Source organism: Periplaneta americana, chromosome 1 (assembly GCF_040183065.1).
Source record: "Periplaneta americana isolate PAMFEO1 chromosome 1, P.americana_PAMFEO1_priV1, whole genome shotgun sequence".
NCBI classification, from domain to species: domain Eukaryota; kingdom Metazoa; phylum Arthropoda; class Insecta; order Blattodea; family Blattidae; genus Periplaneta; species Periplaneta americana.
Window position 1 is genome coordinate 200705956 of NC_091117.1, and position 26178 is coordinate 200732133.

At 33.8% G+C, this 26178-nt stretch overlaps 1 protein-coding gene across 1 annotated transcript in view; it reads left to right on the plus strand.

Annotated features, from left to right (window-relative positions):
• Nucleotides 1-20658: 20658 nt before the first annotated feature.
• Nucleotides 20659-26178, plus strand: part of LOC138706306 (UNC93-like protein) — a 48578-nt gene continuing 43058 nt past the window's right edge. The window contains exon 1 of the mRNA XM_069835426.1: nucleotides 20659-21155. Within this exon, the coding sequence (XP_069691527.1) occupies nucleotides 20803-21155 (353 nt within the window). The 5' untranslated portion in view covers nucleotides 20659-20802. The remainder of the gene's footprint in view (nucleotides 21156-26178) is intronic.

The following is a 26178-nucleotide window of genomic DNA, read 5'->3' on the forward strand; positions in this document are numbered from 1 at the left end:
TCTTTAGACATCATCCTGATAGTGCTGTATTTTCAAAATTGTCTCATAATAATATATTTCTATTATCTAATATTATTTGAAATATATTAACATTCTATGTATTTTAGCTTAATTCTGCTACACAGTTTATTTCAGTGTTTAATTAATAGTTCATAGTATTTTGTTGTTTAATTCGTAAATAACTCTTGTGTACATGTAACTCTCATCTAAATCAAATTGTTGAATTCTTTGTAAGTTCGTGCATACGTATATATACTTTTTGCTGGTTGAGTGGAAGAGAAGGCCTTACGGCCTTAACTCTGCCAGCTAAAATAAATGATAATAATAATAATAATAATAATTATTATTATTATTATTATTATTATTATTATTATTATTATTATTATTATTATTATTATTATTATTATTATAAACCGTATATTTGGAGCTTTCTGACACGATATTACGCAACGAAGTGGAAACTCCGCAACGTGGTGTACTTGACTCTGCTACTTCAGTCTCGGATAACACAGAAAATTAAATTGACGACGGAAAAACATCCATATTGTAGGTGAGAATTAAATTCACAACCATGGCTTCTATACCGCAGTGTTGAAGATTGTTTTTCAACCAAATGTTCGAAGACAAGTTTGAACCTCATAACTGACATCAATAATGTATCACTCATGAGGCAACTAAGCCAGGAGGTAAAGGGGTAAGGTGGCCAGTTCCTTTCCCTCTCCATTGCATACATCGCTGTCTAGTAGCATATTAGTACACTAATCAGACTTCAGATGTATACAGACAATTGCTCTTTCTATAACACATACACTTACTTACTTACAAATGACTTTTAAGGAATCGGCAGGTTCATTGCCGCCCTCACATAAGCCCGCCGTCGGTCCCTATCCTGTGCAAGATTAATCCACTCTCTATCATCATATCCCACCTCCCTCAAATCCATTTTTATATTATCCTCCCATCTACGTCTCGGCCTTCCCAAAGGTCTTTTTCCCTCCGGTCTCCCGACTAACACTCTATATGTATGTATGGATTCGCCCATACGTGCTACATGCCCTGCCCATCTCAAAAGTCTGGATTTCTTTCTTTCTTTCTTTCTTTCTTTATTTCTTTCTTTCTCTGTTTCTTTCTTTCTTTCCCTGAGTTTAACCTCTCCCTTGTAGGTGCATTTACACGACCCACGCCACCCGGGCCTTACAGGGCAGCGACCTGTAGGGAGAGGAATTAATCTATGGATTACATACATACTTTTTTGACCACACAAGGACATGGAGGGCCTCCCCGGATGAGGGATCAGCTCAATGCCAGGGCCGCCTCCGATACAACACAAACATTTAAGACATTACACATCATTCACTCACACATATGAAAGGATTAAGGGAAGGATCGCCGTCCATGGCCGGACTTCCAAGAAGTACAATCCCGGCATTTGCCTGGAAATAACTGAGGAAACCATGGAAAACCTCAGTTAGGATTGCCGGCCCCTGGGATCGAACCCCGGACCTCCCGAATGCGAGGTTAGCCGTCTACCACTCCGCTAGCCCGCTCGGTAAGTCTGGATTTAATGTTCCTAATTATGTCAGGTGAAGAATACAATGCGTGCAGTTATGCTTTGTGTTACTTTCTCCATTCTCTTGTAACTTCGCCCCTCTTAGCCCCAAATATTTTCCTAAGCACCTTATTCTCAAACTCCCTTAATCTCTGTTCCTCTCTCAAAGTGAGAGTCCAAATTTCACAACCATACAGAACAACTGGTAATATAATTGTTTTATAAATTTTAACTTTCAGATTTTTTTCCTATAACACACATACACTAATAATAATAATAATAATAATAATAATAATAATAATAATAATAATAATAATAATAATAATTGTTGATTTTAACTGGCAGAGTTAACACCATTCGACCTTCTCTTCCACTCAACCAGTAAGATACAAAATTACTGCATTACTAAGGTAGGTGTTCCTGTTATGGTCATGTTCCTGATATGGCCACCCCCCTATTGTGAGTTAGTTAACCAAAAAATCCGCTAAATTGCAGCAGCATCCAGTGAAAGGACATCCTGGTATGTCACTTGATCATTTTCCATCCATTCACGTTGAGCAATATGGCGTCAGTTGCCTGTTTTGCGGTTTTCATGTGATCTCTTCTTATTTTTCTCTGGTAAGTCTCCTTTGTTTTGTGCATGTTTTTCAAAGACTTGTTTCATGAAAACCATCGTACTCCATTCAGTTTTTAATGTCCTGTTGATTGGTGTTGTAGTTGATGGCGTATCTTTTACGAGTTGTTCATAATCAAACGATTTTCGTGAAAGCTTACCTGCTCCTGATATGTCCATATCAAATGCACCATGGCCATATCAAGTTCATTTCACTTTTATTTTTTCACCTGGCAAATTTACATGCCTTATAGCTGGGATTACGCAAAAGTTTTGTATTTTAAGAAAACAACTTAATTTTTATGGCAATACCTGTTTTGACTACACCTTTGAATCATAAAAAAGATTATTAAGTGTCATATTTATTCATTTTACACCAAAACTATTTAATTTTAGCACAACTGCGCTATCAAACTGAAAACAATCACGATATCATGTGCACATGTTCCTGATATGGCCACTAGGTAGACTTTTGGAATTTGGGACTTTTTCGACAATTAAAGCTATTTTTGTGGGGAAAGGAAATTGTTTTAAGATAGTCCATTAGACTGAGAACGAGTAAGAAAAAAGTGGTTTACATTTTTTTTCAAAATGGCGGCTAGAAAAATTCTCAAACCTTAGCATGGCCATATCAGGGACACCTACCTTATAAACAAAACGTAATTAATTTAATACAATACAATAGATAATACATAATTAATATAATATGATAACAATTCAAACACGATCATCTAGTGCCCGACCAGAAAGAAGGGAGGAAGTGCGCGAAGTGCGGATTGACGATCACGATCACTGCGCATGCCACGCCCGCACTCACAAGATAGCGAGCAATCTATTGAAATTGTTGTAGTTTCGACTGATGACTTAGCCCATTTCGAAAGCCATTAGAAAAAAAGCTGGTAAAATTCATGTTCTGAAAATAAGTTAATTAAGTAGTAAAATATCGCTGCAATCGAACAGTATTGGGAATAAATTTGAATAAGGAACAAAAAAAGTTTCCTTCCCAGGCAGGATTCGAACCACGAAAGTCATAGTTACCAGTCTATCGCGAACAAGGCTCTGAAATCAGCTACAAGGGTCGGTCCGGTTTTTTTTTTGCCACTACTGTACAATATGTGAAAGAGTATTCCTACCTCTCTGTAGGCTATATTTTTATGAGAAAATATGTAGGCTATAATTAATTTGTATTCTTTAATACATTTCAAGGTCTCGGTTGAATTAATTAGGTCAGAAAGAAAGGGAATCGCGATTTCTAATCCATCATTAAATTTCGCTTTGATATTATCCAAATTCCTGTCTTTTGCGGACTGATTACAAGCAGAAAACATATGAAATGTTTATTGTTCTCCGTCGCTATCTCATGAAACATAAACCCCGTATCTCCCAATATCGCAATTAATCTATATCTCTTTCACCTTCAGACACACCTTTCCGCACTTCACACAATCTGAAGTTCACATAATCCATGAAGTCATCTTGTATTGATAATGCGCGATAACAGTAATACGTCTTAAGCTCATTGTATAATTTTATATATATTGCTTCCGTTTATGAATTCCTTAACACACTTTTGAAGAACGTGATGCAGCTTATTTATTTGTAACTCCTAATTTAGAATGGAATTACTGTTCACAAGTAATTAAATGCACTAAGGACCAGTCAATTCTTCCCCTCCCAATATTGCCGGACATTGTCTAGTTTCAAAAATAAACTAAAATTGCACTTTTTCAATTCAGATTCCTTTCAATTATGAGCCTTTTTCTCTACGATAGTTTTGTAAAAAAATATAATATATATATTTTTTCCTTCCTTTTCTCTTTATCGTTCTGTTGATTACCAGATGAATTTATTATCATGCCCTTTTTATTGTGGATTTTATTTAATTTTCGTATTTCTTTTCTTCTGTCTCATTATTATTTTATTACATTCCATTTTGTTATATTCTTCCTTACGTTTTCCATATTAACTATTTCTACTAAATGAGTTATTTTCATTGTATTCCAGTCTTTAGATCTGTATTTTACTTTCTTTTTCCTATTATCATTTTCATGTTGTTTAATGTCGATTTTGTTGTGCTATTATTATTATTTTTTTGTAATATGTTAGTATTCTGTTCTTCAACTTTTTGTTAAATTTTCACTGCTTGTATACTTTGTGACCTGGTAGAGTGTAAGAGAAGGCCCTATGGCCATAACTCTGGTAGTATAAATAAATAAATTTATTATTATTATTATTATTATTATTATTATTATTATTATTATTATTATTATTATTATTATTATTATAGAGAATTTGATGGGGATCAAACACCAGGTCCTTGCCACGCAATGGGCGTTAATATCTAACCATTAAAAAATGTGACGCAGGATTCGAAACCTCCGTAACAATATATTTCACTTTCTTTTTTTTTTTTCTTAAGAGAGTTTATATCATTTAAAAAATCTATTTGTATTATCCAAAAGAGTCCAGCTGCCTCATTTTGATAATAATAATAATAATAATAATAATAATAATAATAATAATAATAATAATAATAATAATAATAATAAACTTCTTTCATATATTAGGACATAACGTCCGTTGCTGTTTCACTCTAACATTTTTAAGAGCTTTCTAAATTTACCTAGCTTTGGATTAATACTTTTAAATTTGTTTTGGGTTTTTTGTTTCATTCTTTCAATGTGTTCGTCCCAATTCGTGGAACACTATGTATAAATTTTAAAACATGTAAACTTTCAGTTGGCGTGAAATTTTTCGATTTCATTCTGGTGGATAATACATTATATATTTTTTTATTTAAACTTCTAACTGCAAAAATTGTTCATAGTGTAAACAAAATAATATTATTCTAGGTCACTGTGATTTACAAAAGTTCACAGATGACACTTATGCAATTTTAATTTTACGTAATAGACTTCTCTAACATATAGGGGAGAGTCGGGTAGTATCGGACATCGGGTAATATCGGACAGTGAGTTTCTTTCATCTACCACACGATGATAGTACCTGATTGACATGGTTACGTTTCTGTGATGTCGCATAGAGAAACGTAACCATGTCATTCAGGTACTACCATATGGTGGTAGATGAAAGAAACGCACTGTCCGATACTACCCGATGTCCGATACTACCCGACTCTCCCCTATCCAAGATAATTGGCTGTTCTAGTCCAGATACGGAATTAAAAAATGGGCCGATCTTAGTAACAGTCCTCCTCTTTGTAGGCAACAAGCTTCGCAAGACTGTCAACAAGTAGCATACATTTGGGCGCTCTTATTTCCTGCACATGCGCAATGCTTTGTATCTGGAACTTGGTAAAATTAGGTGATCCAAATTTTGTTTCTGGGTCTGTACTTATTTTAAAAACTGACATAAAATATTTTGTATAATATAGTCAGAGATCGAAACAATCTTACAGTAAGACAGGAAGCAAAGCTTTCTTTTAATTTTGTAAGTGTATGAAGGTGGTTCTTCTATATGGCTAAAAATAACTTCTCACAATCATTAAGAAAGCATAAATCGTGTTCACGAACGTTTTTTTTAACATATACAGATAATTTGGAAAAAATGAAGACATTAAACGAAAGTCACATAATTTTACTTAAATGGAAAATTAATCAATATTAGATGTGATTGGAGAATTCTAGTATATCAAGCGTTGATATCTAGCTAGGATGGTCAAAAGCAAGATGAATTGAAATGAGACATCTTCGCTAGAGAGATCGGAACATTCAGAAGTTGCTAAGTAATTAATTATTTTAAATGATCAAGATTATGATTATGGTTATGGTCCACGTTAATTATGGACAATGGATGATGATGATAATGATAGTGGTAGTGATGGTGGTGGTTAATTTAAAAATTAAAATATGTTATTTATAAATCATGCATGTTCTCGGCAAAATAAATACTTAAGGCGTTAAGGGGTTAGGTACAGCTTACTGCAGTAAAATTTTTGGAAATATTCAACTTTTTTTCTCCATTACTGTATCTTGTAAAATAATAAAAATTGGTACGTTTTAAACACTGTCATCCTGGTATATGAAAAAAATATTTTTACGATTTAAAAAAAATTATTTGTATATTTTTTTTTTTTTCAAAATTCAAAATGGTGGCAGTTTAATGTGCAGTGATGAAACGTTTCTCTCATAACTCATAAACTTGTTAACTTTTTCATGTTCTCTCTCTTTTATTTTATTGCTGAAACTCATGTTTACAACAGCAACTATATTCCTTAATAAATAATAGCTTTTTTTATTTTGTGTTAAAAGAAAATACTGATATTTGACCATTTTGTAAAATGACTTCATTTTTTTCAATCTATCAAAGATAGAAAAGTGAGCTTGCATTATATTGTAGATATGACATGTATTAATACATAGAAGAAATTTCATCACAGAATGTTGGATAGTTTTTGAGTTCTGTGAGAAACGCTTCATCACTGCAGAGTGAGTTGAATTTTGAAAAAAAATGTAAATAATTTTTTTAAATCGTAAAAATATTCTTTTCATATAGCAGAAGGACCGTGTTTCACACATACTAATTTTCATTATTGTACAATATACAGTAATGGAGGAAAAAAATGTTGAATATTTCCAAAATTTTACTGCTGTAAGCTGTACCTACCCCTTAATTGCGCTTGTGGAATACCCTACCCAGTGACATCAGAGACTGTCGGAATTTAACAGTGTTCAAAAACAAACTCATTAAGCATTCTCTTACTGCGTAGAGTGCTATGCAGTAAACTGAGTATTCAAACTCATTGCAAATGTTTCGAAATTGTTACTGTTTTGTTACGCTTTACATTTGTACAGTCAGCTACTTACTTCTAGATATTTAATCATTTTTCTTAATCACTAATAATATTAGGTAGACAATGTAATGTATTAGTACCTTTTGTACCCATTGTGATCTTATCTTCCTACTAGTATATATATATATATATATATATATATATATATATATATATATATATATACAGAGTGTTTCCGAGGTGGTGTTACAAATTTTCAGGGATGATGGCGAAGGGCACATGTATCAATTTGAGATAAGGAACCATGGTCCGCAAATGACCGAGTCGAAAGTTATTATAAGCAAAATAGTTGTGTGGAAATGGAATTGTAATTTGGCACCACGTGCTCTTCTTCCCTTAACTTATGGAACAGTCGTGGAAAAATGATACGGGTCGGATATCTCCTACATGGGTACTTGCCCCGATACAATCTGTGAGCTTGTCTACTGTTCCCATTGGCTCATCCGTATTCGAAAATCAGGTCTGTTATTCCGCTCTCGTGTACTCCTCCATTTCACTAGGACTGATCGACTGGACACTGCAACTTGTACACATACACTGTTGTCTACAGACGTGCATATCAGGACCGACCATGTCCGTTACACATTACACTATCTGCATTGCTTTAGTGTAGTTTCCTGTCCCCATTCCTCAGACAGCGCACTGAATGGAATACTGTAAGTAGACAACGTAAACAACGTCAGCTGAATACAGTATGTGTAAGATGTGCAGATAAATACACATAAATAAGGTGTACAGAGGAATAAAATTATTTCATTTCAACAGAACTTTTTTTTTTTTGCTTGTAGGCTAACTTTCGGTCGACCTGGTTGGCAAGTTGGTACAGCGCTGGCCTTCTATGCCCTAGGTTGCGGGTTCGATCCGGGGCCAGGTCGATGGCATTTAAGTGTGCTTAAATGCGACAGGCTCATGTCAGTAGATTTACTGCCATGTAAAAGAACTCCTGCGGGACAAAATTCCGGCACATCCGGCGACGCTAATATAACCTCTGCAGTTGCGAGCGTCGTTAAATAAAAACATAACATTTAGCTAACTTTCGACTCGATCATTTCCGGACCAGGGTTCTTCATCTCAAATTGATACATGTGCCCTTCGCCATCATCCCTGAAAGTTTGTAACACTACCTCGGAATCACCCTGTATATATATATATATATATATATATATATGTATATATGTATGTACAGGGGCATCATTTTATTTTTACTTCAATTTTTATTGTACCTGAGTTTTTGAATGTACTTCACTCCCACCCCTTCTACTAATGAAGAACTACACAGATCCAAGACCGCAAATAAAGTCATAGTAGCCTTACCGTCACAGTACGTTCCAAAAATATGTTCGCGTTTTCCAATGACGAAAGAGCTTTCAATATTGCATCATTTTCGCACAGGTACTGTCGTCCATTTTCCTATGTCGCATTCCGGTTTTCTCCACCAGCTTCATTCGCCTCTCTGTAAAGGTTAGTGGCTGGGCTGTCTTAGCTCTTTTCTGAGAACATTAATTTCTGTTAGGAATTGGACATCTACGTAATATTAAACACATACAACTGTTTAAAATAACTTAAATAAAAGGGCCTCGTTAAGTAATTAATTGTCACGTGATTTCCCTCCTTTCCACGATCCTTCGATATAACCACTTGGATGGACAGTAGATAGCATGTCTGAGTAATTTTATCTTTTCGGATCGAGCAGAAGTGAAGATTGAATTTACAGTTCGTAAGGTACTCTTTCACAGAGTAGGTACAGAATTATTTCAACATGAGTTACTAGTACGAAGGACGAAACTGGTAATTGGAATTACACACATTAGAACTGAAGGCTGTATCGAAATGAACCGCCACCATTTTGAAGAATGTGTTTAAATATCCATATTATGATTATTTTTCAATTTAACTTCATTCTCTATAGTGTACGCTAATGTGCATAGACAGTATAATATACATTGCATAATGAATACGTCCGTATGGACAGCTCAGTTCGTAAGTAAAAACACTCATTGTTAATACTGTACTGTATTTTGATTAAACAACAACCTAATGAAAATTATCAAACTCAAAAGCGTGAAATTTCTTAGTTTACGTAAATGGATGAACTACTTTTCTTCCCTCCTATACCTAGTAAATTAATTTGTTTGTATATTACGCCATCGAACTCCAGTCGTGGAAGGGGGCAGCAACCGTTGATCCAAAGGTATAGCCAGGTTAATATCAGAAATGTTAGTAAAAATAAAATGATGTCGCTGTATATATATATATATATATATATATATATATATATATATATATATATATTATTTCTCTCATTCTTTTTGCATTTGTATTTTTTTGTATTAAGTAGTATCTGTAGTTTTACTTCTATTTATTTCTTTCTTCTCTCTGCATTTGTTTCTTGTATAGGCCTATGTGTATTTGTATTCTGGTGGTGTGGTAGAGAAGGCCTAATGGCCTTAACTCCGTCTGATTAAATAAATAATAATAAATAAACAGTAACCTAACTTTTGAGAACATCATCGCATTAAAGTGCAATTTACTTTTTTTTTTCGGTTTGTTGAAATTTGAGTCGGGTATTGCAAGTTCATTAAAGTTCCCGGAAATGTAAACTGATTTATAACCTCTAATTGAGGCGGTACGCAGCTGAATTAACAGGTCCCAACAGTAAAAGGCAGAGCGCTCGCTGATTACATGGGAAGAGATGGAACCGCGTTCAGTTTTATAATTAACGCAACACAGCGTCCATGATTAACTGAAGGACACAATTTATTATATCCCTCTCGTCTATAAATTGCTACATACGCATTGCGGATTATTTTAGATCAATGAAAGATAAAAAGATATATTAATGGCGTTTCTTAATACATATGTACAGTTTGCAACAGTGTACCATAGCAAAATTAAGCAATAGAGCTAACTTCACTGTTTTTATTTTTCTTCTTTCTATCATTGTCTTAGGGTTCTTGGATTTTTTTAGTATTAGCAGGTTATTTTATGACGTTTTTCAACATCTCAGGTTATTTAGCGTCTGAATGAGATGAAGGTGAAAATGCCGGTGAAATGAGTCCGGGGTCCAGCACCGAAAGTTACCCAGCATTTGCTCTTATTGGGTTGAGGAAAAACCCCGGACAAAACCTCAACCAGGTAACTTGCCCCGACCGGGAATCGAACCTGGGCCACCTGGTTTCGCGGCCAGACGCGCTGACCGTTACTCCACAAATGTGGACTAGTTCTTGGATTGTATGGTCTAAGATCAAATCTAGGATATTCCTCTACCCGACATTAGACTGCGTCTGTGGCGTGGTAGAATCAATTACGAATCATAATGATCTGAATAAAGAGGGGGAGAGCAACGGTGAATTGTTCAATGGTTGAGCTGTTTGGACTTTTTCCATTGTTAATTTTCAAAATTATAGCACAACGTTTCGAAAAGTGGATCTCTCTTCGTCGTCAGGTTAAAACCTACTGTGAGAATCGTTACAAACAGCTAACCTATCTGACTGACGACGAAGAGAGATCCACTCTTCGAAACGTTGTGCTATAATTTTGAAAATTAGCAATAAAAAAGTGCAAATAGCTCAATCATTGAGGAATCATATTTACAACGAATGTCATACGTAGTCGAAATTTAAATTCACGACTGTGGCTTCCATTCATCGTTAAACTTCTTAAATGTATGTGTAACGAAAAGTCATATGAAAAATGTTTAATATTTCAAAACTAGAGAATGATTTTGAAAAGATAGCGGTACCAACAGAACACTACGACTTAAAGCGTTAATATTTTGTAGTCAGTGTTAAAATCCAACAGTCAATTCTTTATTTAATATTCCTTTTCAATTACATACAGTAGTGGCAAAAAAAAACCGGACCGACCTTTGTAGCTGATTTCAGAGCCTTGTTCACTCCAGAGCACGATAGACTGGTAACTAAGACTTTCGTGGTTCGAATCTTGCCTGCGATGGAAACTTTTTTTTTTGTTCCTTATTCAAATTTATTCCCAATACTTTTTTATTGTTGGTAAAATTCATGTTCTGGGAATAATACGTTAATTAAGTAGTAAAATATCACTGCAATCGAAAAGTATTGGGAATAAATTTGAATAAGGAACAAAAAAAACTTTCCTTCTTAGGCAGGATTCGAACCACGAAACTCTTAGTTACCAGTCTATCGTGCTCTGAGTGAACAAGGCTCTGAAATCAGCTACAAAGGTCGTTCCGTTTTTTTTTTTTTTTTTTTTTTTTTGCCACTACTATACATAAGCTATTCAGTAACAGCGGAGCAATAGTGAAAAGAATATGCCACAGAAATTTAATGTGAAATTTTCAGAGAAATCCTACTCCTCAATTGCCTTTTCCACAACAAATTCCTTTGAACTGAAACACAATCTTCTTTGATGGAAACTATAAGCTTACTGGTTGATCGGTTGAAAACAGTTAACATAATGGAACTCAAGTCATACAAACAACTTCTCAAATTGTAATGAAAATACTGTATATCAATATTAACAAAATAAATAGTAAGATATCATCTTATTCATTGAATTTATATTGTATTTCATTCTTAAGAAACCAACTTTATTGCGCTCCTACGATGGAACATTCCTATACATACAAGTTTTCTACCCCGTTATTTTACAAAAACTACAGTTCTCTCTGACTTCTGTAACTTTATTATTCCTGATTCGTAAACTTTCAACATAATAGTAATTTTATGCTGTCTCAAAGTAGAGTGACACTATCTGAAACGTTTCCAAAAATCCGTATCTCAAATCATCTCATATCTCGAGTCTTGGAAAAATATTGTTATAAAAATCCTACAATTTATTTTCAGAGAATCGTAATATTTTCTTTCTATAAACTTTTTTTTATTTTTTCCATATAAATTATAATAATTTAAAATATTGTCTGCTAATAGATAATGTGTTACGTATTCGATAAAAACTATAATTAAACTTGCAGCCTAGATTACAGAAATACATCGCAATATCCCCAGACTTTGGAACTTAACTTTTGTTAAAAGATATGAGAAAATGGTTCTGTGCTAATAGGCTACATCTCAATGTTAACAAAACAGGCTTCATAAATTTTCACACAGTACAAAATAGAAAATATATGAATTTAAATATAAATATCAACAACGCACAGATTATGAGATGGTCAGATGTCAGATTCTTAGGTGTATTGTTTGATGTATGTATGAACTGGAATCAACATTGTATTTGTATAATTTCTAAATTAAATGTGGTTGGTTATTATCAATTAAGAATACTGAATAGTATGTTGAGCTATGAAACACTATTATCCTTTTATTATACTTATTTTGAATCCAGATTGAGTTATGGATCTGTTTCTGGGGAGTTTGTCCCCTGATACAAAATATATTTGTGATTCAAAAGCGCATTCTACGTTGTATTTTTAAAATAGCGCCTAGGAATTCGTGTAAAGACTCTTTTTAAATATTACAAAATTTTGACAGTATATGGTGTGTATTTTTTAAGTTTGATCGAATCTGTATAATTATAGCAACATCACTGATTATTATTCCAGAATGTCATGATTATAAAACAGGAAACTGTAACATGTATGTAATACCAAAACATAATTTGTCTATGTACGAGGCGCATCCAGAAAGTAAGTTTCCCTATAAAAAAAAAGAACACACACTTTCAGGAAAACATTTATTGGCAACAGGTACAGCAATGTTTCAGCTATTTTTAAACATAGCCACCATCAGAATTGAGACACTTGTATCGTGGGATCAACTTTTGTATCCCTCTGTCGTAGAACTCTGCCGCCTGTGAATGGAACCAGCGTGTGACAGACGTCTTCAGCTCTTCGTCGTTGCCAAAACGCTCACCGGAGAACAGGAAAAAAGAGAGAGAGCGGGGGGGGGGGTTGATGAATTTCAATTGGCGCAATGCTTTGTGCAATAAAGAACTTTATCATCGACCGAACCTCGCAGGCGGCGGGTGAAGGAATAAGAGCTTCCATTTCGGAGCATTACTGCCACGCTACTGGCACCAGGCGGGACCTGTCCGGCTGGCATATGAGTGATATGTTATAGATCTGTTACGCATGCTCAATTGACACGGCTAATTACGTTTAGTTTCAAGGGGAAAAAATCGGGAAACTTACTTTCTGGATGCGCCTCGTACAATAAATCAGCCATGGTCCTAAGTTTAAAATTGTTTAACAATCGACCTGAAAAATATTAAACAAATCAGAGATAAAAGATTATTTAGGAAATTGGTGAAAGAATATTTAGTAACACTATGTCCTTATGATAATAATGGTGTTAGAAATGTTTTAGCATAATGTACATAGTTTTTACTTGATTTTTAGTTACATTTTATATTGTTGTATTTTAAAACTGTGACTTGTATTACAACCTTTGCTCTTTTAAGGACATCCATGCATCCATCCATCCATTTAGGCCTATATAACTATGAGAAATCAGAGACGGAATGTAAGTTACGTACAAGCAGTTCTGAATTGAAGACTTTAAAGGCAAGAAGTCAAGGTTGTTATGATTTTACTTGACAACGATCAATCTCATTATTATCATGAATTCTTTTCCTTATTGTGAAATAATTCAATCGTTTTAATCTGCTCGGCATTTCCAAACAATAAAGATAACGATGGTGCATTAAGAAATCCACTTATTTTTATCACAGTTGTTTCAACTGATTGATGAGATAATAGAACAGCGAAGTTTCCTGGTGGACATTGAACAATGAACCTGGTGGTTTCTTTGAGTAATAAAGAAACAGGAGGAGGTGGACTAAAGTTAAACACATACAGGGTTATTGCTAAACAACGTGGTAATTTAAATGAGAATGTAGAGTGAATTGGGGGAAGATGCCTGAATTTTTCTTTGATTGGAAATTTAAGATACTGTTCATTTAGTTTTGATTTCCATATTGAAATATCGAAGTCTGTAAGGTATTTTGAAACTATATTTTTGGTACAAAACAGAAAACGTTAATTACCTTGTTTATAGATACAGGTTTTCTCCTTGCCTTCACTGTAGGCATCTTTCCCCGATAGTCGGGTAAGATGGCGAATGTAATTAACACATTTACTGATAAGGTAGGTGTCCGTGATATGGCCATGCTAAGATTTGAGAATTTTTCTAGCCGCCATTTTGAAAAAAAAATGTAAACCACTTTTTTCTTACTCGTTCTCAGTCTAATGGACTTTCTTAAAACAATTTCCTTTCCCCATAATAATAGCTTTAATTGTCCAAAAAGTCCCAAATTCCAAAAGTCTATCTAGTGGCCATATCAGGAACATGTGCACATGATATGGCCACCCTTGTTCCATGTTCTACAAATCGTGATTGTTTTCAGTTTGATAGCGCAGTTGTGCTAAAATTAAATAATTTTGGTGTAAAATGAATCAAAATGACACTTAATAATCTTTTTTTATAATTCAAAAGTGTAGTCAAAATAGGTGTTTCCATAAAAAAATTAAGTTGTTTTTCTTAAAATACAAAATTTTTGCGTAATCCCAGCTATAAGGCATGTAAATTTGTCAGGTGAAAAAATAAAAGTGAAATGAACTTGATATGGCCATGGTGCATTTGATATGGACATATCAGGAGCAGGTAAGCTTTCACGAAAATCGTTTTATTATGAACAACTCGTAAAATATACGCCATCAACTACAACACAAATCAACAGAACATTAAAAACTGAATGGAGTACTATGGTTTTCATGAAACAAGTCTTTGAAAAACATGCATAAAACAAAGGAGACTTACCAGAGAAAAATAAGAAGAGGTCACATGAAAACCGCAAAACAGGCAACTGACGCCATATTGCTCAACCTGACTGGATGGAAAACGATCAAGTGACATACCAGGATGCCCTTTCACTGGATGCTGCTGCAATTTAGCGGATTTTTGGTTAATTAACTCATAATAGGGGGGTGGCCATATCAAGAACATGGCCATAACAGGAGCACCCACCTTATATGTAGTTTACCTGAACTTGGTTTGATACATGTATATAACAAAATTGACTTAATCTAAAGCTCAGGGACACTTTCTCACTCGTTTACCACTACTTAGCAACACAGTCATTGCACATATTTTATTGCCGTGTGCAAGACTCGTGAAATAACTTCTTGCACACAATGAATTCAATCCAGTACATTTTTTTTTTCGTCAGTCATTTTTAGGCGGCGTTTAAGAGTACGGTAAGGAATCCCGTATACTTGCGATGCTCTAAAACAGTTCATACTCTCTGTTATAACATGTTCCATCGCAAGTTGAAGACTGTCCTCAATCCACTGACTTCTATCAGAGGATCTTACGTAAAGTTTACACATTCCCTGCATTAAAACAAAAAATAAAACTCTTGCAACAAGATGTCATCTTACCCCGAAAAAAGTGATAATCTTCCCTAAGTATCGGGGTAAGATGCCTAGTGAATTATAATTTGTTTCGCAGAACGTAAACCAATTTTGGACCAAAAGAGTGCAAGAATTCCTCGAGCTTGCAAAAATACGTGAGTCTTAAATGTTTAAATATCTGCAACCTCGTATTTAATGTAAAATAAGTTTCTTGTCTATAATCACCATCAAAACAAAAGCGAGAAATTTCCTTGAACTTTTAAAATGATATCACTGTGTGTATGGAATGCTGAGTCCAGATTTGAGAAGCTACGTTCTGAAAAACAGGTTCATTAATCACACAAATTATTCTTTACATTAAAACTACTGAAACATTTTTTATACTTATTTCAATGTGTTTGTGTTTCTAAATACAAAATAAATGTTCATAGGAAACTTTTTGACTTATTTTGTAAATCATCTCGTGAGCCCTCTCAACCCTTTACACGACCCCATGGGGATCGCGACCCACACTTTGGGAACCGCTGCTATAGAGGATTCCACGTTAAGAAAAAAGCATCGAGTATATGGGGCTATTCCATCAAATGACAGTGTCCAGAGAAACGCCTACCTACCACATAGCTAGTACAATGTACGGGCTATTCCATATGAAATCGATCAGTAAAAAACCTCGCATTTTTTATACTCTAATTTTTTCCCTATTTATATAAGGTGCTGAGGAGAGTGCATTTGCAAAAATATACTATCGAAAGTCAAACAGTTTTCGTATTGTTGAGCGACAAATTTAGCGTATTTTAGAAAAACAAGCCTATTTCAGCGCTCAGAACTCTGGAACCATTTACTGCAGAACATTGAACGAGAGCTCATTTTGAAGCTGACATTTGGTAGGTTGTGATAAAAAGTAATCCTTATTTTTATTGTATACAGAGAGACAGATAATCTGATTTTACTTACTTTTAGGCTTTTTGCCAATTTCTAAAAATGTAAAAAAAATATTGAGAAAAAACCTTGCATTATTAAGAGGGATTCGGCATTGTTTGCTTAGTGGCTCGGCAATAAGTTTCGAGGATATTAAATAAATTATTTTCACACGCCTACACTTGAACGGCGCACTACCGCATGCACTGGCCGAGAGCTGAAGATAAGCGAGCTTTGGGCGTCATTTTACTCCTGTGTTTATGAAAACCTGTGATAAAGCTAGCCCAGCTATGTGCTACTAGACGAGACATCACGTATTTATGTCTCCTGGCCCTGCTTGCCTAGGCTAGCTCCCGCCTCACAGTCATCTGGTTAGCTCACGCGTGTACTATTTATTTTCTTTATTTGATTTTTCAATACTTTCTTATTAACGTTGCACCAGTAAAAAAATACGTGTTTATTTGTACTTTCAATGCGAAATCTAACCATATATTTTAAAAATATTTTTTCGTGAGCAAAGGAGTCTTAATTAAGAAAAATCTAAATTTCTCCATTTCCATAAAAAGTAAGAAAAACTGTTTACATGTCAATATAAACTTTAACTTTTCAGCATCAAAATAAACCATGATTTTGATAATTGGGTGAAAGGGTTTCGGAGCCACAACAGCTTAAAATTGCTAATTTTATGAAAATACGATAAATTTATATATTTTTAATTTAAACACTATGAAGTTCTGATGCCTCAAACTTTGCACAAAGCATTGTATCATAGTTGTCTACGGACAGAAAAAGTTTCATTGTATTTAAAAATTGCAAGGTCAATTTTCCCTATATTTCGGTCGATTTGAGATGGAATAGCCCTACGTACTGGACTCATAGAGCTAATGCTTTTTTCTGAATGTGGAATGCACCAAAACAAAACACGCTAAACAAGACATACAAACACAAAGCGAATTTCTAACTTAAAACTTTTATAAAAAAGTTTTAATTTATTCAATTACGGACTAGCCCGCCACAAAATATTGTATGAATCTTTGGCGAAATTTCATGTTTAAACCTCGGGCCACTTGCACCCTCGGGGCAGAGGCCCACGGGAGCAACCCCGTAGTCTTCGCTATAAACATCTTCATTTCGCCCTTGATACATAAATTACTATTAATACTTTTCCGGGTGTAAAATCTATAATAACTTTGATAACTATGTGACAGTGGCCATGCTTCTTCACTTACTTACTTATTTTTGTAGATTGGACATACAATTGTCGATGTCCATTCACTAGGATAACTTTCTCCCATAAAGATTTTGTTAAACATGTCCGTGATTTCACTTGTCGTTTCCTGTATATTAATACACTCTTTGAGAAATTCAGAAGGAATCCCGTCTATACCCGGTGCTTTGTTATTTGTCAACGAAGAAGGGGAGCGTCTTTGTCCGCTTTGCAAAGAAAAGGATTCCTATAAACATATTTTATTACTGTGTGTCGAATTGGAACATATACGGAGAAAATATTTACCACCACCGATGCTAAGTCAGAGTAGGAGTTCGCTTGTACGTCTTGACCTCATGGGGAATAGAGAATGGGAACAAAAGATTGGATTGTTCCTCTTGAAGGCGAGACAGATTAGAACTTCAGCTGTTGAAGTTTGCCACGTAAACGGAGGAAGGGATAATAGTATCCACCCAACTGTACACTTTTAGGTCTTTTAGATTAGGATATGTTATATAATATGTTTTATTGTGTCATTTCCATTTTAATTATTTAGTAGTATTTAGTATTTATTTATTTAACCTGGTAGAGATAAGGCCGTCAGGCCTTCTCTGCCCCTCTACCAGGGGATTACAACTATAACATGAACAATAAGATTACAATTAATATTAAATTTACAATTACCATTACATTAAAAATTAAAGTACGACAAGAATACCTGATTAATGTGTGTGTTCTTGTAGAGAGTAGTTGGATGTAATCATAGGTGGGGGGGGGGAGGGGAGCCTACAAAGGAGGACTTGTTTCGGGTACAAAGCACGTACGGTCAGAAGACCCGTGCATTGGATTTTAGACAAAATTATGATAATATAAAATTTGTACGTATAATATTACTCAATAAATCCATCTATCTATCTATCTACTTACTTATTTACTTACTTACTTATGGTTTTTAAGGAACCCGGAGGTTCGCTGCCGCTCTCACATATAAGTTATGCCCTCTCCTGAGCAAGATTAATCCAGTCTCTACCATCATATCCCATTTTAATATTATCATCCCATCTACGTCTCGGCCTCCCCAAAGGTCTTTTTCCCTCCGGCCTCCCAACTAACACTCTATATGCATTTCTGGATTCACTCATACGTGCTACATGCCCTGCCCACCTCAGACGTCTGGATTTAATGTTCCTAATTATGTCAGATGAAGAATACAATGCGTGCAGTTCTGCGTTGTGTAACTTTCTCCATTCTCCTCTAACTTCATCCCTTTTAGCCCCAAATATTTTTCTAAGCACCTTATTCTCAAACACCCTTAACCTCTGTTCCTCTCTCAAAGTGAGAGTCGAAGTTTCACAACCACACCAAAACATGCTTCTTCACTATGATATTAAAATAGGAATATGCAATATTTCAGCCTCCTATCTCCAGTAGTTTCTAAGGAAATATGTTTCTAAAGTATCGATGTTTTTAACATAAATTTAATTAATACTTTTCTTGTTTAAATTTTTTATAAAGTCAAGTATATGAGCTATAAAGAGAAAGTCTGAAAACCAAAATATATCTGCAAAGAATGTGTGTATGCTGTGAAAATTGTAAATTGATAGATTCAAAAGTTGAAGAGTACAGACGTGGACAAATTATTAGACTAAAACGTTTTCTTAGAAACATAATATAATTCATCATATAAACTATCACTATAATTCACAGAGTCTCTATTGTTGTAAATATGATTGTTTACATTTTCTGGTATATTTTTTCAATGGTTAAGTATTTTTTTCTTCCTATGTTGGTACTACTCGTGTTTTAATTATATACTCCAGAAGATATTTTCCAATGGCCTACAAGAAGACCGGACATGAACGAAATTGAAAATCTGTGATCTATATTGAAGAAGAAATTGAACAAAATGTGGTTTATAACAAAATATGGACTCATTGAACCACCTAGCTAAATGATGCTGATATTCAAAGAACGTGTCAAACTTTGGTTTCCAGCATCACTGACAAAATCAACGTGTTAATAAAGAATAAGGAAATGTTCACAAAATATTAGTAGCCTCCAGACTCAATTTTTTTGTTCATTATGTCTGTACAAAATACATTTTTGTTCATTATTTCTACCGATAAATACAGCTTTGTTGCACATATAATTAATTTAGTCTAATAATTTGTCCACGTCTGTAATAGAAAATTTCTTCACTTATACAGAAAAACCATACGGTCATACTACCCAGTCCTTTAACCCGAATTTATTACACCAAACAATTTAATATTTTCTAGTGAGTTACATTCATTCACCACCTTATCAATCTTATTAAGGATTACAATTCACACGCCAGGAATTTCAACCGCGTAGTTGTGTCGTTAAATTTACTTACAAAAATTAACTTACAGAGAAACATTAAAATTGCACGATAATAAGCTAATCAATCAGTATCGTGTGACAGCATGTCGGGGAACTTGGGCTGGGCCGTTCATTTTTATCTCGAGGCTCAGAGATCACAACACGAGTCAGTCTTTGCATCTCCGAACAATAGTCATGTGCAAAGCCCTGTTGCGTTTCTAAAGACGCTAATTTAAACGGCCTAACTCCGAGGACAACGATTCAGTAACTCGTGGCAGTGATTCAAGTGACACGGCGGAAGAAGAAAGACAATTACATAAACAGCAACACGCCAGCCACGAAAATCTCCCACGTTTGGGGTAACTAACACGGAACACAATTCCAGTCGTTTGTGCCGATACTTAAAGAAGGTCGTTAAAGATAAGTAGCAGTACACAAGCTTGTTGTGGAAGGACAAGTCATTCATGTGCATTACGGAAAATACAGTCTCAACCGCAGTGCGTTCTTACACCTTATCTCTTACAGCCGGTGTCGTTACGTAGCTTCATAACCTAGGTTCTTAGTTTGTGAATGTCAGTGAAGTATTACTAAAGCTGTGTGTTAATTGTACACGAAATGGGTGTTAGTACACTTTCAAACTGTTAGAATTTGTTGTGATATTATGTTGTGAGCAAGCAACGCGAACCAGAAACGAAACAATACAATAGTGATTTAGAGGTCAGCGAAAGGAGCTTTATGGACTGTCGTCTGGTTGACTGATGATAATTATTCTTTGTATCACAAGGGTGGACAGATAACAGTCTAACAATTCTTATTGCAACATTGTTTTGGAGAGTGATTAAATTTCTTATCATCGATAAAAGATCGATTTCCTTGTCAGATAATCGTAAATACACGATCAACTTATTATTAAGCATGCAGACTTCGTAAACCTCAATTTAATCGGTGTTAAGGTTTTGACACGAATTTTAGTTGTTTTGTAACAGTTGCTAAACGGAGTAATTCCACCAACATGACGGAACCGAATGAAAGTAATACAGCTTTGGAGATGGCTGCTAAAATAAGTAAAGGCGATATTCACGAAAGCACAACTAAACAAGAAAACGCTCCGAATCCAGAAAATGTAAAAGAAGTAGAAGCAGGAAAATCTGGAAAAATACATTTTAAACCATCAGAAAAGTGGAGGATTATGAAGAATATAGTGGTTATTAGCTTAGCTTTTATGGTGCATTTTACGGCCTTCCAAGGTGCTGGAAATCTTCAGAGTTCTGTCAACGCCGCAGAGGGCCTCGGCACAGCGTCTCTGGCTACAATATACTTCGCCCTTATTCTCTCCAACGTGTTTCTGCCAGTGGTAGTGATAAGGTAAGTTCAACACATTTTAATCATGCGATAGCATATAGCTAAAAACTTACCGACACTGACCCCTTTCCTTACTACACTGTTAGAATACTAGTTGGCTTGCATACTCTCTTTTCAGTTCACCTCTTTTATACACATAATTTCAAATAAAATAAAAAAATTGCAGAGTATGTATCGTACAGTTCGCGTCACCGTTTTTGGCGTGTGAAATAAGTAATGTGCTAGTGCTAGTGTCTTACCTTTACCGTAGTCAGTCTGAAAACTGTGTTTGGCAAATGGCTGATGTGACGTGTATATTTATTTAATCTGGCAGAGCTAAGGCCAGTAGGCCTTCTCTTCCGCCCAGCCAGACTCTAATTCTAATTGAATACAATTGCTCAGATAGTTATTACATTAATATCTAGACCATAAACAAAAGGTATGAATTCAAAGTTATGAAACAAAAGGTATGAATTCTTTAAGATTGTTTGAACCAAAATGCAACACTGTTGCAGTATTTAATCATACTAGTAATTTAGGCCCAAGAATATATAACAAATTTATATTTAAATATCCTAATCTTGTCAATTCGAATAGTTCTAGTATTAAATTTAAAAAGTTATGTATGGATTTTATAAAGATTGAAAAATTGTAAATTTAAAATTTATATACTATAATTGCAAATTGTATTGTATAATTATTAATTATAATTGTATTGTATAATTATTAATTTCAATTCAGGAATCCGCCCCTGAGCACGAGTTCTACTCTTTCAGGGGCGAGCTAAAGTTTCTCTGTATATTTTATATTTTATGTTACAATTATTAGCAAAATAATAAACAAATAATAAATAAATAAATATACATGAAAGTAAATATTGAAAGTTGGATAAGTAATGTTAGTGTGACAATAATAAACATTGGTAAGAAATAGTTATAATAATAATAATAATAATAATAATGAGATAATTTAGATATTTATCTGTAATATATATATATATATATATATATATATATATATATATACATATATAACCATTAAACATTGAGAAACCTGAAAAAGCTATTATTGTTAACAAGAATTGTTAGAAAAATATTTCGTTAGCCTATTCTTAAATTGGTTTGATGGTATTGATGGTATTGGTTGGTATAGGAAGTGGTACCGTTCTCAGCTGCACTAACAATATGCTCACATACTGGATATTATACTCTAGGAAACACGCCAAAAACCCTGGCGCAAGCTGTACGTCATAACTCAAGAGAATTATATTAAACGTATTTCTATACGAAGAATAACACATATAAGTTCCGCTTCATTGCATTTCTGAACATTGTATAAAATGAAATCCTAAGAATATGAAATTTTATTAAGAACTAATTTAACGAAATTTTAGTCGCTGTTTTAATCGATGGTCTTGACCACACGAATTATACTGATACTAATGGCTCGCCGTAGCATTAGCTGCGTATCTTAATGATTATAATATCATTGTGTTGGAACTGATAATCGTTTAATTGATTATAACAAAGTAAATGAAACTATAATTATGCCTTCAATGAAGTACTTTTTCATCTCAATAGTTCATCATGAACGACGTTCTTGGTGAAATATCTTTCAACACCTGCAAAATGACCTTGATGTGAAGTAGATATAATCTTAATTTTCACATCACTTGCAGCTTCGACTCTACTGACTGCCACATATAACTGTCCATGGCTGAAAGCGTACCGAGATAAATAAATTCCAATTTTGTCTTAAGTTTGGCCTTGTGCTTTGTTGACGGTCATTGCGAAAACAAGACGTAATGGAAACTGACGCCTTTTAAATTTAAAAGGCAAATAATTGTTGTCGGTGAACAGCAAATCAATGCGTGGTAAATAGGTTATTTGTTCTTTCAGTGCACCAGTAATCACTTCTAGCTTTAAAAGATTATTACACATCTCTCTATTTACCAAGCCAAAGCGCATATTCATATTTCGGATAAGCATTACAACTTTCAGCTTTAATTTGTGCGGAGGCATCCCACATGATATGATGGAGTGCAAATACTCTATTGGTGTGGTATTTATTAAATTGTCATCATGGTCATAGGGCAGTACCATATCAATACTGTTACATTCCCTTGTATATCCGTCAATTAGTTAAATTAAACTGACGACAGATGGATTTTGGAAAATAGGAAAATTATGTAGGAAAATTGACATGTCACTGAAAACTACTATTTTTCCGCAAATCCTTGGATGTCAAGCTTCAAATTGACGGGTAATTCATTAAAATCCGTTCTGTTGTTTTCCCGTAATTTTCATTACCAGTTCAAATTATAATATATAGATGCATTTCAAAAAATGTTTCTGCTACAAGAGAAAAAATTACTTACTCTAGTTAACTGAAGTGCTCTGGATCCGAATCTGTATTCATATTTTCTGTATCACGTCAGGTTTTTCTTTAATTCTGAAAATAAAAATGAAAAACGTCAAAATTGGCATACTTCATGATTTAAAAAAAACTAATACTGTATAATTTAGATTATATGACTGCTTTTAGGTAATGAAGGTTTTTGAATCTGAACCTGTATTGAGATTTTCTCTATCGTGCCATATTTTCTGTAATTTTTGGAAATAAGAACGAAAAACTTCAAAATTTAAACAAGAATTTCAAAAATCTTAAAAATGAGGTGCCGATATATAATTTTTAAAAGCATATTTTAGCGCCATAATATAACGTTCGAGAGTATAAAATTAATTATTAAAAATCTTAAATTATTAATACAAATATTTTTAATAATTATTAATAACAATTATTTTAATGTAATACCATATTATTATATTATATAATTAATTTATATATACTTACTTACTTACTTACTTACTTACTTACTTACTTACTTTTAAGAAACCCGGAGGTTCATTGCCGCCCTCACATAAGCCCGCTATTGGTCCCTATCCTGAGCAAGATTAATCCAGTCTCTACCATCATATCTCACCTCCCTCAAATCCATTTTAATATTATCTTCCCATCTACGTCTCGGACTCCCCAAAGATCTTTTTCCCTCCGGCCTTCCAACTAACACTCTATATGCATTTCGGGATTAATTTATATACTGTATAAGTAATTTTTTTGCACCACATAAGAAACTTTCGTTTCACAAAATAAACACATATATAAGGCTTATACCTACCAGTTTCAAGGAACGGCATATGAATAAATGTAGAAATGAAGTGAATTTTAAAGTTTCCTAGCAATAATAAGGAAGAAAACTGAAACTTAGAGATACTTTGTTCATAATTTATGTTGTTTTATAATATTTTATTGATTCCATTATGTCTAAATTACCAATATAACGTAATAATAATAATAATAATAATAATAATAATAATAATAATAATAATAATAATAATATGATTTATCTAAGAATATGTACTAATTTAAATATTTAGACACTTTCATGAATTTTGAAGAAAAAAACATTTTTTAGAAAATTGGACGTGATAAAATGAAACTACATAATAAGGGCTTTGTATCTATCCATAGTGGAGAACTGAAAAATATAAACAGTTTCTCTGTAGCAAAACGGTTCCGTACCAGTGATAAATCATTAATTTTTTTTCTACATTCCCTTGTGTGGGGGAAAAAAGGTTGTAATTATAGAGTATATTCGTAATTCCCATAGTTCATCGCAAAGAGACATTAATTCCCCGTACACATGCCAATTTGTTTCAATTGTGTAGGATTATTAAATACTGCCATGCTTTTACTGGTAATGCAACCGATACGCAACTACGAAAACTTGCACGTTCTTGCGTCTACAACAGAGTGCAAAATGTCAAGATATCACGCAACTTCCAGTTATGTCTGCGAAAGTTTTTTTTGTGATGTATGAATCTTGCGGAATCAGGAACTTGAATGACAATTAGCTACATTTCTTCTAAAGGGATATGTAACATTTTCTGGACTGTTTAGGTCTTATCAGTATTTCCTAAGCGCAAATAATTTGTAAAGACAAAGCATTCAGCCGCTCGAAGTTCGCGTGAATGACAACTTCAATGCGAAAACCGACATTTTCAAAAAAAAAAAAAAGAGTCACGTGGTTTGCTACGTGTTCTACAGCTTGTGGCTACTATAATTAGAAATAATGCAAAGAGAATATTCAAACGCAGTATTGCTGTGTGAATTAACATGTAGATTTATTTGCAATTTAATAAGAGCAGAGCATTTCTAACGCTGTAAACTAGAGGTCGCGATACACTCGATTAACATTATTTCGCCGAATTTGTGCGTATTCAATATTTTCCTAAGTGTAATAATTCGTGAAACATCATTCTAAGGAGGAATTTTAAAGAAACAGCTAAACTTAGTGGACACAACAATTCCAAGCTGAAATATATTCCATTCTGTAACTGGGACTTCATTTAACACTATTAGGTATATGTGTAAAAGTTTGAGTGTTAAAATCTAATTATCAAACGGAGTAATTAATATACGAACGATCGTGTGAACGAATGAATAAATGATTTAATTAATTAATTAATTAGCGGATTAACAAATAAATGTAAAAAATGAATGAATGATTGGATAAAAAATTGTGTAAAGAAATAAACTAATGAATAAATAAGCGAATAATTCTATTAATGAACGGGTTAATTAGTGAATGAGTGAATTAATAAGTGAATGGATAAATTGATGGAGTGAAATAATGAATTTAGAAATGAGTGAATTGATGAATTTATAAAGGAGTGAATGAATGAATGAATGAATGAATGAATGAACTGATAAATTAATGAACTGAAGACAAGGTGAAAGAATCAATTGATAAGTGAGTGAATTAAAAATTAGAAGAATTGATAAATGAGTGAATTAGTGAATGAGTGGCTCAATGGATTAGTGAATTTTTTAATTAATAGATAAATGAATGTATGTATTACTCGATGAGAGAATTAATGGATTAATGAAAGCATTAATTTTATTCGTTATGAAGAGAAAGAATTAATTCATAAACGAGTGATTGATTAATTAATGAACTATTGAATGAATTGTTTCATTAATGAGA